This window comes from Frankliniella occidentalis, unplaced genomic scaffold, assembly GCF_000697945.3.
Source record: "Frankliniella occidentalis isolate FOCC.00 unplaced genomic scaffold, Focc_3.1 Scaffold34, whole genome shotgun sequence".
NCBI classification, from domain to species: domain Eukaryota; kingdom Metazoa; phylum Arthropoda; class Insecta; order Thysanoptera; family Thripidae; genus Frankliniella; species Frankliniella occidentalis.
This window is the reverse complement of record NW_026267164.1, coordinates 1,708,258-1,725,235: the sequence shown is the minus strand read 5'-3', so window position 1 is coordinate 1,725,235 and position 16,978 is coordinate 1,708,258. Positions and strand designations below refer to the sequence as shown.

General features: G+C 36.2%; 2 protein-coding genes across 7 annotated transcripts in view; one reads left to right on the top strand and one right to left on the bottom strand.

The window, feature by feature from the left end:
* The first annotated feature begins 101 nt into the window (after positions 1-101).
* On the top strand, positions 102-9,220 carry LOC113217773 (serine/threonine-protein phosphatase 4 regulatory subunit 4). 2 transcript variants are annotated; one of them, XM_026437824.2, is made up of 19 exons: positions 102-279; positions 868-973; positions 1,064-1,208; positions 1,298-1,371; positions 1,449-1,555; positions 1,632-1,861; positions 1,943-2,065; positions 2,148-2,245; positions 2,328-2,528; positions 2,643-2,801; positions 2,904-3,086; positions 3,228-3,333; positions 3,603-3,728; positions 3,944-4,246; positions 4,320-4,401; positions 4,486-4,619; positions 4,717-4,912; positions 5,053-6,759; positions 6,845-9,220. In XM_026437824.2, exons 1-19 carry the CDS (start codon positions 275-277, stop codon positions 6,864-6,866), a joined length of 4,107 nt encoding a protein of 1,368 aa, XP_026293609.1. In that variant the 5' UTR covers positions 102-274; the 3' UTR covers positions 6,867-9,220. The 2 variants fall into 2 exon arrangements, with proteins under 2 accessions (XP_026293609.1, XP_026293610.1); XM_026437825.2 differs by having other exon boundaries at positions 103-279; positions 5,245-6,759.
* Positions 9,221-9,434: 214 nt separating this feature from the next.
* LOC113217775 (coronin-2B-like) overlaps positions 9,435-16,978 on the bottom strand; it is a 9,282-nt gene continuing 1,738 nt past the window's right edge. Inside the window, exons 1-15 of one of the 5 annotated variants that reach the window (XM_026437829.2) lie at positions 16,444-16,953; positions 15,949-16,023; positions 15,518-15,715; positions 15,323-15,439; positions 15,085-15,234; positions 14,841-15,005; positions 14,539-14,763; positions 14,362-14,448; positions 14,147-14,269; positions 13,947-14,064; positions 13,735-13,871; positions 13,403-13,522; positions 13,075-13,161; positions 12,845-12,985; positions 9,435-12,764 (exon numbers count right to left, since the gene is read on the bottom strand). In XM_026437829.2, coding sequence (XP_026293614.1) covers positions 12,588-12,764; positions 12,845-12,985; positions 13,075-13,161; positions 13,403-13,522; positions 13,735-13,871; positions 13,947-14,064; positions 14,147-14,269; positions 14,362-14,448; positions 14,539-14,763; positions 14,841-15,005; positions 15,085-15,234; positions 15,323-15,439; positions 15,518-15,715; positions 15,949-15,963 — 1,860 coding nt within the window. In that variant the 5' untranslated portion in view covers positions 15,964-16,023; positions 16,444-16,953 and the 3' untranslated portion in view covers positions 9,435-12,587. Of the gene's footprint in view, positions 12,765-12,844; positions 12,986-13,074; positions 13,162-13,402; positions 13,523-13,734; positions 13,872-13,946; positions 14,065-14,146; positions 14,270-14,361; positions 14,449-14,538; positions 14,764-14,840; positions 15,006-15,084; positions 15,235-15,322; positions 15,440-15,517; positions 15,716-15,948; positions 16,024-16,443; positions 16,954-16,978 lie in introns of those variants that run through there. The other 4 variants (XM_026437828.2, XM_026437827.2, XM_052266023.1 and 1 more) reach the window with 4 other exon arrangements.

Below are 16,978 nucleotides of genomic sequence, written 5' to 3'. Positions count from 1 at the left end.
TTTCCCCTCCCCCTCCCTAGTCCCCTTCTTCGGTGCCCCTCTCCTCCCTCCTCCGAGTTAGTCACAGGGGCGTCACAGGTGTGAGGAGGGAGGGGGATGAGGGAAGTGGGTGGGGGGAGTGCAGCAGTACAGTGCAGAAAGGAAGCTCGTGGAGACAGAAGGGCTGGCACTTCGTCTGCCCTCAGAAAGTGTTTTACACCGTTACTAAACATGTAAACATGAATGGACTACCGTGACTTCACTCCGGTTGGAGGGAGTACTGCGTAATTTCACCATGAGGTAAGTTGACATTGGTTCTCCACATGGATTTACGAGTTGCGTTGTGGTCGAGGATGAGTGCTGTCACCAAAAGTTTCTGCTGCAACTAGAATGTACTATTATGTTTTTATGTATAATGTTCAATTTTATTTATGTTTTATGAATGAAAGTTAACCATGAAGGGTTCTCTAAGACTATGAGTCATCTATTGAACTGTAAACTTGTAGGGAGCTGATGGTCATTTTGACTAATCAATGTTGTTTCTTATAAAATGTTTCAAATAATGGTTCCTAAAGTCTGTATTTTCTCATCATTTTGCTAGACTGTGATGGCTGTCACTCAATAGCTGTCATTTGCCCTAGGATTATCTTTCAATATCCAACCCCTCGTTGGATATAGGTTAGGCACTTCTATATTTCAAGGGATATATATGTTATTGAAGGTATTTAGGCTTCCCTCAACTTTGTGTAAAATAGTATAATCAGTTATGGAATAAGCTTAGTACTCGCAACTAACCCATAGAAATTACCAGTACCTTCAGATTCAAATTATTTCCCTATAATGTACACATACAAACAATTTAATACACAATATCCTTCTTTGTTTCAGTGCTGGGGACGAATTGCAACGCCTCAACATTGTTGAGGCGTTGCCTCATTTGCTTTCTAACGGAGATGCAGCCTGTATTGACAAAATGGTTCCCAAATTGCAACAAGTACGTCATTTACTTAAAATTGACTATTTTTTACTGAATTGTTTTTGATGCTGTTAAGAATTTTAAATAATAGAAACAAATGTTCTGCAGGCTATACCAGGAGATGGTGCTGAATTCCATATGATTGCTTCAAACACATTTCGAACAATTTTGGAGCAAAAATTAGTACCTCCAGCCACATTTACCCAGACATTTCTGTCCAGTATTGTAGCCTCCATTGACAGTCGTGATCCATGTATGTAAATAATTCCAAATAGTGGAATGTATATGGCTTTTCTTTTTAATAGTCGTGCAATGTAATATTTGTTTATTTTTTCAAATTAGATTTATCAAAGGCATGGCTTGATACACTCTTGGACATTATTGAATTGCTACCACCTCATGTAGTGAAGAATGATGTAAGTACATTTCAATTACATTTTAATTTACTCCATTTGCCTATCACGTATTTATTACAATCTTGTTTCTTTTTCAGATCTTGCCAGTTGCAGTTGCTCGAGGTCAGCTCTGCCAATCCATATTATCTCGTGTTACTAGTTGTGAGCTTTTAGGAAAGATAGCCACCAAATTTGATTGCACACAGTGAGTCTCATTTTGAACATGAGAGAAATAACAGACTTTGTTTAGCTGATGACAACACTTCTTTGCTAATTTTCAGATTACAGAAGGAGATTGTACCTTTAGCACATTCGCTTTGTCAAGATGTAAGTGGAGAGGTCCGTGGAAGTATGTGTCATCAGCTTCCTTACATTGCTCGGGGTTTATCACCTGAGGCAACAAAGCCTGCACTTTTGCCACTACTTGTAGAATTATCTGTAGATGAAGAGCAGTATGTTCGCATTGCTGCAGTACATGCTATTAGTGAATTGGTTTCAATATTGCCTGGAGGTAACACTCTTACACTGATCTTTTGTTTTAGAAACTATTTATTTTCATATTTTAACTGTACTAACCTTTCGTATTGATTAGATGTTTTGAAACACACAATTATACCACTCCTGAGAAAGCTTTGTGAACTAGCTATATCTGAAGAAGATAGAGTACTGTGTGCCATCAGTGAGAAATATGGGCAAATTTGTGTTGGCCTGAAAAGTAAGTTAAGAGTTAAATGAGTGGTGCAATAATTTTGATGAATCTTTTTCTCTTTTAACTAATTTGAGGGTAATTTTATCAGATGCTTTCACTGAAAATGAAATGTCCTGGTTTATATCATTCTTCCGAGAGATGACAAACCTTGGTGTAGGAAAAACGTCATCACTTCATGACATTAAGGTAAGAAACACTGACTTCCACTCGAAGTTACAATAATAATTTTCTCTCATAATATTATAACTCTTATTTTCTTGTCCGACAGAGTGTCCCTGAATTAATTAGAGAAAAGGAACATGCTGACCTCTTATTGCAATGCCGTATTAATTGTGCATACAATTTTCCTGGTATTGCACAATTTACAGGTCCATGTGTATTTGAAGAAATGCTTCATTCAACCTACACTACTCTATGTTGTGACCACTCATTTTATGTACGTCGAATAATTGCTGCAGGAATCCATGAGGTAAATGAAGAACTGACTGTCTTAGTCGTGAAAGGGTCCCCCCTTTCTCATGTCTTAGTATTATTCTTAAAATGAAAAGTTCTGAAAGTTTGTCCTAAATCATTTCAAATGTAGGTTTTTAAGGTGTTGGCACCTAAATGTCTTGCTTTGAAGGCAGACTTATTCATGCTCCTTTCTGATGAATCGCGAGATGTTCTGCAAGCTCTTGTTCCTAATTTATCTTCCATTTCGGACCAACTTACGAAGAATTTAATCATTGGTCCCACATTAAGCGTGAGTTAATTAGGCCTCTTAAGGTCACCATAGTTAAGACCCTCACCCTATCCTAACTTTGTAACAACTTATATAACTGTTACTACTATTCTAATTTTCCAGGATACATTTGCACTTGACTTATTGAGGAATTTATTAAAATGTGAGGCGTCCCTGAGTCTTACCAATGACTGGAGGCTGCACTCAGCCATGTTAAATCAGCTTGAGAGCTTTGTAAAAGTGTTACCTTCTGATCTCATGTTTTCACACATGCCTGTCATACTTTTTCATCGCATTCAAGATGCTGTAAGTTTTTTCTTTCATGATTAAATACCACATACTTTGGTTCACACAACCAATTGCAGACTGAACAACTATAGCATGTTTGTGGCCTTTTTTTCTTCAGTCAAATAAACTTCATTAAATAGATTTCCTTTCATTTTTCAGAGAGCGTTACCTTGCCGGTTGGCTTCTGCCCATCTTTTACTAATTGTTCTGCGGCATACTTCCAAACTGGAAAATCAGAATGAGATTCGACAACGAATATTTACAGGTCTACAAATCTTATGAATTCTAAAGAAATGATGATTACTTTCCAAAATGAAGTGTTAAAGACCATTTTAAATACCACAACTGTACCAGGTGTCTGACTCACGCCGCGCTTTTTCATAGTTATACTGGGATACGGATTGCCTACTCGCCCAAATGCGTACAGTATATAACTACAAATGTGTGCGGCGTAAATCAGCCACCTGGTATGTGTAGTTAATAATTCTATAAGTCTGTTAATGCTTTAAAATAAATGTAACCTATCTATTGCAGAGCTGTGTATTCACCACAGTTGCCATACTCGACTGTTGTTTGTAAAAATGTGTGGTATGGCCTTGGATATATTTTCCAGCGCTTACATAAAAGAGCATTTTTTCTTGCGTCTTTTAACTCTTGCAGGTAAAATATATAGAGATATTAGAATGCACATTATTTATTAGATGAAAAATTTTCTGCATAGTGTAAGGGTTGACCTAGGCGTGACTGTGTGCGCTCAGGAATGTAAAAATCCAGTTCGCTATGAACAAGTAGTCTTGTAACTCTTTCTTATGTTTATATCTAATATCTATATCCAACTAATAATGTCAAACATTAATTTTCCTCCAAATTTTCAGTTGATCCTATCCCGAATGTGAGACTTGTTCTTTGTGGATTATTGCCATCTCTCAGAAGGATGCTTAAACTTCCACATGACTCCAACTTGCTCTCTGCTTTGGAAGAGGCTATGGAAAAGCTTCAAAATTTTCCGCGTCCAGACAATGATGTACTGGCCAAACTCCATTGTGTTCAGAGTGAAATGGAAAACATAGCATTGTATGCCCAAGATACGTATGATGCTGAAGATCTTTCTAGATTTCAAGAAGAACAGAACATTGAAATGAAAAGTTCAGTGCAAGAACCTAGGCGTTTAGTAACAGGTGAGAAAATTGACTTGAGTAATGCAATTATTTTACTAACTCTGCCCTCACCATTTGATTTTGTGCATTACAGTTAATATGAAAACATTAGGTGAAGGGAAACGTGCTACCCTTGTATCTTTAAGAGGTCCCGAGGTCTCAAGAACTGAACTCAGGTTTGCTTTACAATATTCAGTAATTATTTTGATAATTCTTCCTATAACGATTTTGATCCCAAAACTTTCTTGTTCAAATTTAAGGCAAGCAACTCAACTACCCGCCAATAATGATAAAAATATCTCAAGTAGCATCGCAGTTAGCTCAGTCGGTCTCTTGGGTGGGCATGCTGGTAATGAATCTAGAATCACTGCAAGTATTACTTCAACAACATCTGGTTAGTGCCAAGTAGTTTTGGATTGATAAAAAAATACTCAAGTATTTACAACTTACAGTGTATTATGTCCAGTTTTTGTGTGTGTTTATGTTTCTAGATTCGGCCCCCAGTTTTAGTGCCTTTTCAGTATTCAGAAAAGAACCAGATTCTAGTTTCAATAGTATTTCTCAAGTTGGAAATGACAGTGTCCCAAACTACAGAGCTCTCACTCAAATCAAAAAAGATCCTGGGACAAGTTTCAGCTCTTATTCAGCCAATAACAAAAAAGAATCTTCAACTTCTACAAACAAAAGGTATAAGAAATCTATTGCAATCATTGTGTATACACAATCTTTCCTCTGTCATTCCTCTAATCCTTTTTTTCTTCTTTTTGTGTCATTTTTCAATATTAGTACTAACGTCAACCCTACGATTCTTTCTCTTAATGTTCTAGCTGGTCTCAACAATTAACCCATGGAAGTCGGCTACCTCTTCCCTTGTCTATTTCATCCAGAACTAACAAACCTTTTCCAAAACCTCTTTTTAAACAAATTCTTCCATTTTCTGATCTCTCTGACCTAGATGTTACAAAATTTTACATGATAATATCACATATTAATTCTGGTTCAAAAATGCCCCTTATCAGTGCAACTGGATGCAGTGAGGTGTCCACTCCAACCACATCATCAACATCGTCAGCATCGTCAGCCTCATCATCCCTCCTATCCAGCTCGTACCCTGCTCTCTTAGAAGAAGAATTCTACATTGATGCTGGGGTTCCACTGCCTGAGAAGCTGACAGTAGCAAAGATGAGCTCAGCAAGCTTTATTAATTCTGATCCCGTATCAAAAATTCCAAGTTTACGTGAACTACTTTTTCAGAACTCAACTCTTCTTGCTCAGGTGGCTAATAGAACTGCTGCATCGGAAAATGCGGCAAAATCTCTTACTTATGGTAAATCAATGAATTCATGCAAAGTTGTGGAACACACATCTGCTGGAAGTGCACCAAATTCAACTAGTAAGCGATATTCGCGTTTGTTTGAAGAAAGTTCGACTTCAGATTTCCGATATTCAAACTTGATAGGAAGGCAAGCTTCTACTCATTCAAGAAAAGACAATGCAGGGAGTTCGCTTTTACCAAAGCCTACACCAGTAAGAAGTTTTCATAATGACAGTGACAGTACGTCAGGTCTAAACAAAGAAGGTTCCAAATACAATGCCAAGATTCTTCCTACTGTCTCTTCTCGGTCAAATCTATCAAAACCAGATAGTAAGATTGGGATGATGAACCGCCGAAGTTTGATTTACTACTCAGGTCAAGGAAATGACAGTGATGGAAATAATTTTAAGGACCAGAACATTGGTGGTGTTATTAGAAATGGCAAGCCCGAAAATTCATCTCAAGTTAATCACTTACAAACTCCACATGACTCATATGAAGTGACTGCAAGTAAAATCGGCAACAATATGCCCAGTAAAATTTCAACTAGATCCACATCAGTTGCAGTGGGCCAAACAAATAGAGCTGGTTCTAGTCGAAGTTCGTTTGGTAAACTGTCATCCGTGAAGGCACCCTCTCTAGATACAACAAATCGTAGGTACAGTTCTCTTGATCCTTCATACTCTCAACATAAGGAAAGGGAATCTAAAACCAATATCGGCCCACCTTTATCTAAACGATATAGTCTTGGAGAAAAGAGTCAAACAACTGCTGGTCCTCTGGACAAAAAAGTATCTCTTTCATCTATTGGTGTTAAAGGAGTACGTCGCTCTTTTAATCCAGGTCCAAGACCACACTCATGTTTTATACTGACTCCACAAAATGACAAGCCAAATGGTAGCAATTCTCGCTCAATGTCTCAAGAATCACTTGGAATTGAAAACATTCAAGTAGGAACCAAAATTATCAAAAGGACAGCTGGTTTCAATAGGTCTGAAAATAGACAAAGTCGGATTCCTCGTGGTGGGACTAGTTGTCACTCTAGTCCTGGAAACAGCAGATCTTCTAGCCCTGTTCATGAACCATCATACATAACTGTCTCTCACACTGCACCTTGCAGTGCTAGGGCATCAAGGTCCTCAAGTCCTACTGAAAATCAGTCATCTAGAGTCTCACTGGCATCTATTAAACTGCAAGAGCCCAGTAGACTTCCCATTAGGTATGCTTGATTAGTATTATCAATGAGCTTATTACATCCTTTGTTTTCAAGGTTTTTATTCATCCATTGTTTTGTTTTGTTTCAGGAAGTACAATCATCACTTGTAGGGAGACAAAACAGCATTCCAGATCTCATCTGATAGTGAGCTCAGCTGCACTGTTATGTCAGGTATTAGATGTGTTTCAAAATCAATAGAGGATGTGATAGTTCAAAATGGGTGAAAAATAGTGTACGTACATGTTAAATTTTATCTAAGCTTTCTCTCTTGTTTTGTTTTGAAGTTCTATGTGTGATTGTGTATGTGCCTCTCAACAGTGGTGAAACATATTTATTTTTTTGTTTCACCTCAAGTACAGGGTTTTACATATAAAATATAAGTGCCTACCTGCTTGCAGCTATAGAAGATAATTGGTATGTACCACCAATCAGTCACCTATTTTTGTTATGAGTTGATCTTTCAATTATATGATCTAAACTGAACTGAATTGAAGTTGAGTTGTACCCACATAGATCTTTTTTCTCTCCTGATTATTCTGTACTTATAAGTAAGTACGTTTTAATAAAACAGACTGTTTAGTCCAAGTAGTATTGTGTTTGTGTTGCTTAGTTGCAATACGTTTGTTATGTAATGCTATGTGTTGGTTATCCTTCAGGGATGTATTCTGTTTTCCAGTTGACTCATTTACATAGCTTTAGTACATTTGCCGTCCAACAATTTATGCATTCATTAATTTGCATACAGTAAAATGAATCTGGGAACGAATTGTCTATATTCTGCACAGTTTGTTTTTCACAAATGGAACAAAACAAATAATCTTATTTTTATGAGAAGTTTAAGAAAAATACAACTATGTTTTTATGAATGTTTGATGAAGCAGCCAGTCTGCTGTGAGCTAGGTTATTGGAATGTGTAGAAATGTGTATAAAACATTTTGGTCTCTGTAATATTTTTCAGATTTGTGTTGTTTATCTATTGCCATTCAGCAGATTATAATATTTTTTAAATGCTTGTTTTCATGTGATAATACAAAAAATATTCTATTCTATTCTATTCACATTGGGGAATGTTTCTATATTGCTGTTGCCATTGCCTATTTTTACGTGATTAGTTATTAATTAGGTTGGAGTAGAATGGAATATACATTTTTAGTAAATCAAATTCCTGTGAACTTAAGGATGTGGGTACCCTAATGTCAATGTCCCCTCTTGGTTTCCCTATTAGTGCCAAACAGTTCCTTGTATTTTATATTCCTTTCTCTCCTTTACTCTCCAATGTTTTACACTTTTAATGAATAAAATCTGAGCTGTGACAGGCAGTTCCATATTCAATATTGCAGTGAAAGATACTTAGAACTATTTTGATTATTAAAAGTTAAATTAAACTCCACCCTGTATATTAGGTGGTATTAGATGTAACTTTTTAACCATAGTTTTGCATCAGTATTAGGAGTAACAGTCTAACAAACTGCTCAGGAAAAAAGGACAACTCCAAGGGTGCTCATAAATCCCTAATCAATAAATACACTGTTTTTGTGAAGTTCTCGGTTAAAGAGATCCAGTATATATTTTTCTCTAATGTCAAATTTTACTTTCTTTGAGCTTACTTGTTCATTCTGTGTATGCAGAATCATTTTTGTTGAGTGACTGTGATATTTCCCATAGGCTGTAGGTGTCTAGCTTTAAATTACCTTTAACTGATGCAATAGTCTTCAGAAGTTCTTGTTAAGTTCTTGATGGCCATGCCAAATAACAGATTTTAAAGACATGTTTTGAAGTTAATATTTCTCTTTTGCCCATGTTGATAATTATTGTAGTGCACCTTGTTGCTTTTATCTTCTTATAAACTATAGGTTTTAAAAATAAATTGACAAAGATTCATAGGAGGCTGGTAGTAAGGGAGAAATGTTCAGCAACCTGTGTTTTCTGTGATAATGAATCAAATGAATGTCAATGCCCTTTGAAGTCAACCATTCTTGTGTGTTTATTTCTCTTAATATATTTCAATCTTCTAAAACTAAGATGAGACGACTTCCATTCAACGAGAGCAAGGTCAGCAACAGCCTGTCCTGCTCTGTCTCGGGACCATTACATACCTGATGTAGAATATTACAAAAACTGTGCTATATTTGGCCTTAAGAAGTTATTGCTGTATTGTTTCTACTGTCCCTGCATCCCTTCCATTGTGTAGATACATGGTCTCACAGCAGAGGTTTTCTTACCATAAAATAACTTGAAAATAACTTTGATATAATGATGTAGCCGAATCTTCTGTTTTGTGCTGCTCTAAATTTCTTCAACCTGTAATGATCTCTGTTATTTACAAAAACGCTATCAGAAACTCAATATCCTATTGTTTTAAGGGTAGTTGAGGTTTTTGTTCTTATCCCTAACATTTAAAAGCTATGGCTTGTGTAGAAAAAATTACGTAGATTTCAAAAAATAAAGAAAGGGTATATATGTATGTATTGAAGTTATTTGAGTGCATACCAAATTTTGAACACACAAGTTTTGCGGGTATCCTTTCCATTGTCTGTTCACACCTCTAAGGTCATCATGAAGTGGTAATCGGGCACCTTGCGGGGTTCATTTCAAAAGTTATTACACTGGACGTAACTGGAGTACCTACAACTCGGAGAGCAGTGCATGACTCAAAAAATGGAAAAATTACAACAGTATGAACAAATTTGTATCTATATTTGGAATGACATCTGTTACAAGAAATTGGATACAAAATATTTTTTTAAGGAACAATTCTAATTCCAGCCAATTATCATAACTATCACATTTACTTGTAAATGATAGAATCAGCTCGAATGTAGCACAACTATCACAAGCCTACAGTATACATATTTTTTACTTAAATGAATCTTTCACACACTTTTAGAACATTGACAGGCAACAGCAAATGAGTGGTAGATCTGCTAAATTAAGCTACATTTAACACTGTTCTTTCATTTCTCTCCTAGATAATTCACAAAATGCTTTATTAATGATCATTTTTTTTAACAAATCAATCCTTGACCATAACCCTGACCTGGATTCGCCTGGATTAGCTGGCTTGGCTAGCCTAGTCAGTTCTTTACGTTGTCACCAGCTCAAAAAGGAGTGCGGTCCACTTCAGGCCATGTAAACTAATTGTACTACAGGAAGCATACAGCATATGCATGTTTTAATGATTACAAGGTGAAATCACACAAAAGTTTTAAAATTCACAACTAACTATGACTGGTGAAGTTGTGCAATTTGTGACAAAAATATAGCACAATTCCTCAATCTATCATATGCTAACTTGCCATTATTGCATAGAATTATGTTACTGTACTACCCTTAGTCCCTACAAAAAATTACAAGTGACCTAAGGGACCGTTCAGATACCACGTGCTGTGGCGGTGGGGGCACAAATATTGTGGGTTCCCATTAGGTTCACTATCGCCACTGGAGTTCATGGGACCCCATGATATGTGTGCCGGGTACAAATATCATGGAGTCCCTATGAGGTTCAATGGTGGTTTGCGAGCATCCCCTCCTGGTCTCCCGGGTACGTGGTATCTGAATGGCCCCTAATAATTCAGGGAAATTTGAACCTCTTGGACCCTGGATTCATTTTGATACTGTATTCACTTCATTCACTCTGCTAAATGTCACAAAGTCAACTATAAATAAAAATTTAGGCATCACTAGAAAAACTGAAAAAGGAAAAAAAGACTGAAGACAACTTTGACTTTGGTTTGAACGGAACAGGCAAATTTATCACTCAAATCGGGAGTCCACGCACAAAACACTACTCAAACACACACAGAAAGTTGCTTTCTACTACTGAGGAAACCAAATACACAGTTAAATGCTGCTATGTACAATAATGAAACAAACAGTGAGTACATACTTTGAAAATTTGTATGACAGACACAGGACAGTTTCAAAATATGCTGGGCATAATAAGGATGTCTAAAACAGAATCAGTAAAAACAAGTCACAGGAAGATGACGTGAAGAAGATTGAAAAATGCTCTCTGTTTTTAGCATAAACTATACCTCATTCCTGTATAGTTCATAGAAAATACTGAAAGATAGCACTAGTCAAGGGTCTCACAATGCACATAAAAATGGTTCACTTGCAAGTAAAACATACTCTTGCATGATTTTTGCAAAAGGCATGGCACACATAACCATTTTGCACAAATGTAGTTAACAGGCAAGATAATACAAAGGCAAGACATTTCAAGCATTAAAAGATTAAAATCTAGACACATATTTCAACTAGATACAAAACAAAGACATTATTCACAGACATTTGTTTGGGTATGAAATGTTTGAGATCTGGGAGAGCAATAATTACATGATATAACACACTTTCTCCAAAATTTGGCATCACACAGCATAATACATATATAACAGATTCTTATCTAACCCTTCATAAGTACTGGCAGAAATTCGTCAATTGGATGAAGGAAGACAGTATTTATTTTAGATTTGCTTATTTGGCAAAATTTTGCTGTAAAGTTAAGGTCATCAATACTGTACAGTAAAGTGCTTTACTCGAGAAAAAATGTAAAAAATTATAGAAGTGAAAAAAAAAATAAGGATAAGAAATTGATGCTGGTACACTTAAAAATGAGTCAAAATTTCCATCTATAGCTATACATATACACACAAAACAAACAAGGAGAAAAAGAAAACAGATGTCCATAAAATGCTGAGACTAGTCACATTAAATTAAAACGATTATGTTCCAACATAAAAGGAAAACAAAAATTACTAACAAAAGGGTAAATACTCTTACACCCACAGCACTAATCATTGGTAACACAGTAATTCCACCATTTTTTTACTACCTACAACTGTTATGAATGGGGTTACAAGAGCAGATGCAATCACAGAATCATCAGTTCAAATAAGACAGCAAATTTCATAGTCCTCATTATTGGGAAGTGCCTTACAGAATAGAAAGATGGCTTCTCTAACAACATAGTAACCTCACTTAAACAAATGCAAAAACAGGAAAGTAAGAGTTAATAAAGAATAAATAAAAACACATAGGAAAAAGACACATGACTTTTTGTTCCATACAAAATATTTGTTGAACCCCTGAAAATACTGTAGCTCCAGGCAAAACAAAATTTGAATCTAAGATTTTAAAAAGGACAACACTTAAGCATTGCCAAAACCAATACATTAAAATTGTTGGGAAACAAAAAAACAACAAAAAAAACAACAACAACCTGCACTTCCAAAATTCACTAACAGTGATGAGTAATATTCTGCCTTCAATGTTTACAAAAGCAATCAAAAACCCAGCACCTGTCACCATTGCAAGAGCCAGCACCAATGAAAAATCTTGAACTGATCCATGAATCAGCAAAGCAATCATGATAATGTAGTAAACACCATGACATCTTTTAAAGGTCAAAAAATTAAAAGTTTCTTAAGGTGATCAAAACAACATGAACAGTTGATTGAAAGTGCCATGATATGCAAACAAAATTGGAAGGACACCTTTTCCACAGCAGTGGTAAGACAAATTGTTACAGAAACATTTTTGTTCACTACTGCTACTGGAGGAGCAGCTATCTAGACTTTAGATAAAACATTCCAAGAATCTTGTAACATTTCATACATAGTTGAAAAACTATTGCAACTCTTTCCACTCTCTAAAACATAATAAATACCGTAGTGTGAATATTCAATTGCATTCAATAGGAGCATCATAAAATACTGATACACTGTTTGAGTTGTTTGGATGTACACAATGAGGGCAACATATATCTTAGATATATGTTATCAAGAAGAAAAGAAAGTCTCTTGAACAATTGATACACAATTTTCTAAAAATCAACGGCCAACTCTATGAACTGTTTGAATTGCTGATGACAGTTCTTTTAAGGGTGTATGGGCTCCAGTGAGTTGAGCAATCTGTTGCTCAAGTTCTTGGATCCTCCTATCACGAGCAACAACTTGTTTGCGCAAAAGTTTCAACTCTTCACACTGTTGGCTGTAGGCACGTTGCAACTATTTAAAAAGTTCAATGAAAACGATTAGAAAATTTGATGGTGAGAGGAATAGATGAATCTAATGGCACAAAAACCAACCTGATACAAATTCTTTGGACTGTGCTCTATCTCTCCATTGGCTTCCTTTTCCCTCTCCTTTTCTTTCTCCCTATTTTCTCCATAAGGGGAAGTTTTCTTGTAATTAAGAGTATTTTCGTTGGTGTGGTTAACATTGTTCACCTGTGGAGAAGAAGGGAACACCGACAAAGCCAGATTTGTAAAAAGTCAAACTTTTTAATGTGACTTTAACAGCTATGGGAACACATTACCTGTCCAGAAAACATTTGCTGGATTTGTTGAAATTTGGTAGTTTGATTGTTGGATGTCTTTTGACTCTTTTCATCAACTGGTGAGAGCTAAAATAAGAAATATTGAAAGTTTGTACAAAAACTAAAAATGATATTTACAAGAACAAAGTTAATATCAATAATAAAGCTTTCCCCTAAACTCAAACCCAATACTAAATAACCTAAGTCTCAAACAAGATCATAATTCAATAAGAAGGAAAACCGGCTTGAAGACTAATACAATACACAACAAACTGTCTAGCAAGACTACAGACTGAGAAAAACTATTACAAGCAAACAACACACTGACCATTTGAAGAATGCTGCGACTTGTTCCTGTACCATTGTCCAACAAGTCAGGCACTGGAGGTACGGTGACTTGATGTAGAGGGGAGGGGGAATCCAAGCAATCCATACTACCAGCTTTCTGCTACAAGCCACACACACATACAATATACTATTGAAATTTATAAAGACAATAAAAGAACAGAATTGACTACATCACAAACTTGACACTGTAAAAACATCATGCTCATTCACAAATCTAATTCAAATTTCAGTAAAGTAAAACTATGCTAAAACCCGTTAGACACTAATAGAAAGAAGTATGCATAGCTCTACAGATAAAACATTTTTACTTACATCCACAGTTCTATAATCAGGAACTGTTTCCTGGGAAAGGAAAGCAAACTTCTTCCGAATATTATTCTCTGCCATGATTGGAAGAACATTATCACCTGGTTTATACACTTTTGGCTTGTGTGTTCGAATAGTTACTCCTGGAAATGCAAAGGTATTTGCTTTGAGATGTACCCAAAATCAACTGAACAATTGTCAACTAAATAGAAGCTCACCAGTTTTCATAGACATAAGGACAGGCATAGAATTTTTTCCAGTGATCCATTCGGCAGCTGTCATTGCAGGCACTGGCGCTGCTGTGTCTGGGAATAGATCATCTTGGAATTGATCACTCTACAAACAATAAACATGTAACATTAATAAACAGGTTGAAAACAGTTTCAATAGTTTCATTTTTTCATACAATGATACCAACCTTTCGGGGCACTATCATTGACACAGGTTCACACATGCCTTTAGTAGTGTGCAGCTTGTAGAACCGAAATATTTCACAGTGTGATACTTCACACCCTCTCTTAGGCATGAATCCAAGTCCACGCTGAAAGTAAAAATTGAATCACGATTGGACATTACATACAAATATCAACAAATGACTATAAATAAATGTTTTTGTGAATGTTTTAATATTACCTGAGGGGACCCCGATAAGAACTGGTTCAAGTAATGTAACCATGGGGCCTCATCAACAATTTCATAATATCTAATGTTACCATCACCCTAAATACAGAAAACAGTATTTAAAAATGTACAAAAATTAGACTAAAGAACTAATCCAGTTACTTCTAACATATCATATTGATTTGATACCTTTCCTGCAAGAAAAACTATTCTTGTGTCATGATCATAATAAGGAAATAGAACACCTGATGATGAATCGACATTTTCAACAGTTAAAGGTTGTGACAAATTGTCCTGTGACCAGACTGCAAGCTGACGGTCAGAGTGACGAGAAAATCCAGTTGTGAGTAAGCGCCCAGTGCTGCCCAGGTATGTGACCTTACTTGCTTTCATACCAGCGTGACACATACCTTCCTGTGGTTGAAAATAAAAAGTTAAAAGGAAAATACACAACAATATTAGAAACAAATAATATTTTCATTGTAACATACAGATTTAACAATTCCTGTGCGTGGATCAATAACCCGCAATTTCTTGTCTTTGCATGTTGTTGCAATGTAACTTCCATCCCGATTAAAAGACATACAGTAAATAACATCTGGGTGACAATCAATCACAGTTATTGCTTCACCACGTCCAATATCCCAGACAATCATCTAAAATTAGAGGCAGGAATTAGAACAGCTGCTCGCTGAGTTTAGTAAAGCACGCAGCCAATAACCGAAGATAACCCACTAGATGATCAAAGCCAGCGCTGACAAGAATATTTTCTGCAGTAGGGTGCCACTCAATATAGCCAACCCGTCGTTTATGGCCATGGAGATCAATCAGCCAGTCAGTTAGGTGCATTGACAACCCTGTGTCAGGAATGTACCATAGCTTGATCTACAAAATAATTTCAAAGCACAATGTTAAAAAATTTATTAAGATAGAATAATATGATTGTTTATTACATAATTACAACCCAACTTACAGTACAATCATCTGAGCATGAAGCTATAATGTTGTCATTAAATGGATTCCATTTAATGTCAAGAACGGGTCCTCTGTGACCTGTTACTCTACTTGTATTGAAATCAAGGCGACCCGTCTGTTCCAGTGAGGAAAAGGAAAGTAAATGTGAAGAAGTGAGAATAATAATCGAATTTTAGAGAAAATATTTACTTACATGGTCAATGGGTAAAACCAGAAATGCTCCTCCACCTGCTACTTCTGTCACAACAGCAACAAACTTTGGGTTCACAGCACAAAACTGAGAGTCATGGGCATTTTTTGTAATCTTCATGTTTTCATAACAACGATCTCTTTTGGCTGGAGCCCCATAAACATGACGGAACTTGGAGCTCCGAATCCCTCTGAACCACAACTGAAAGAGAGACAAAAACAATGTGGATGTAGAAAGACAAAAATATGAATTCTTTACCCACCTAACACAGAATAAGTTTTACTTTTGAATAATTTAGAATAATGAGATTTACTCTTTCCATGCCCATCCATAAAACTGACCAATCAAACATGCCAGGAAAAAATGTCACACATGTAACATAAAATGATTAGACAGATTTTTATTTAAGTGTATGTGAATGTTTATTAACATACCTGTGTATTTGTCATGGTGAATACTTCCAAATCTACAGTAGCATTCACACACCGTTGAAAATCACAAACTCAAAACTGGAAATGGAACGAGATACCAAACAAAAAATAATTACATGATGATACCAAACATTACAAAGGAAGCAAATCATTAGCTCAGCATAGACATGCTACTATTGCAGAACGTAAAGGCACTTGGTACTTTTCTATTCCTACTCTTAAACTGAAAATAAGTCATAATTCAATCAACATAGTTTTTTAATTTTTGCTTTATAACTAAGGACTTTGTCTTAAAAAGGGTTTTTGGTTTTATGAATAAACTTCAAATATCATGTTTGTTTCATTTCCTTACAAAAAATAAATACTGAATAAGGCCAAAGGGAGAGCAGTATGGGGGATCAGTTCTCTTCACAAACCTCAACAGCAGCCACATCTCAATCATCACCAAAAGTACTCATAAGGGTAAAAAAAAGACAAACAAACAAAAAAAAAACTCACAGCACAAAAATCTTGAAACTTCAAAAAAAATGCCTGGTAAAACAGGCATAGCTCTATGAAATCTTGCACTCTAGAAGTGATAAAGGAGCTGACAGTAAGCCAGGTAAACTGGCAGACTCAGGCTGGCTGGGCATCGCACCTGTTCCAGGCTACTGCTCAAGCAAGACTTCCCTCCCCCCTGCAACTCATCCTCACCTCAGCAGCAACCCACAGAGCAGTCTGTGCAAGCTATGTTATATAAGGCAAGGATATTAGCAGAACAAGGAGAATGCCATGACAATATACATTTACAAGCTTCAGAGAAATTCCCCTTGCTTTTGTCATACCATCATAAGCAACTTTAAAATTTTAGATGCTCTCTTGGACAGAGCAAATTTTGACAAAATGAAGGAAAGGTCAACAACTCATAACTTGCTGGAAGCATCTCCCACAGCCCAAACAGGGTGACATTTAAAGGTTGCAGTTAGGATCATATACCCCTCCAGTCCAGCCCAGCCCGTCCGCTCAGTCCCAGGTCCCAAGCGTGGGGCCGGGG

Bases quoted from the DNA above. Each gene is read 5' to 3' on its own strand.
- LOC113217773 (XM_026437824.2), top strand. The intron at 2,246-2,327 runs GTAAGAAACACT...CTTGTCCGACAG, and splicing joins CATCACTTCATGACATTAAG to AGTGTCCCTGAATTAATTAG. The intron at 6,760-6,844 runs GTATGCTTGATT...GTTTTGTTTCAG, and splicing joins CCCAGTAGACTTCCCATTAG to GAAGTACAATCATCACTTGT.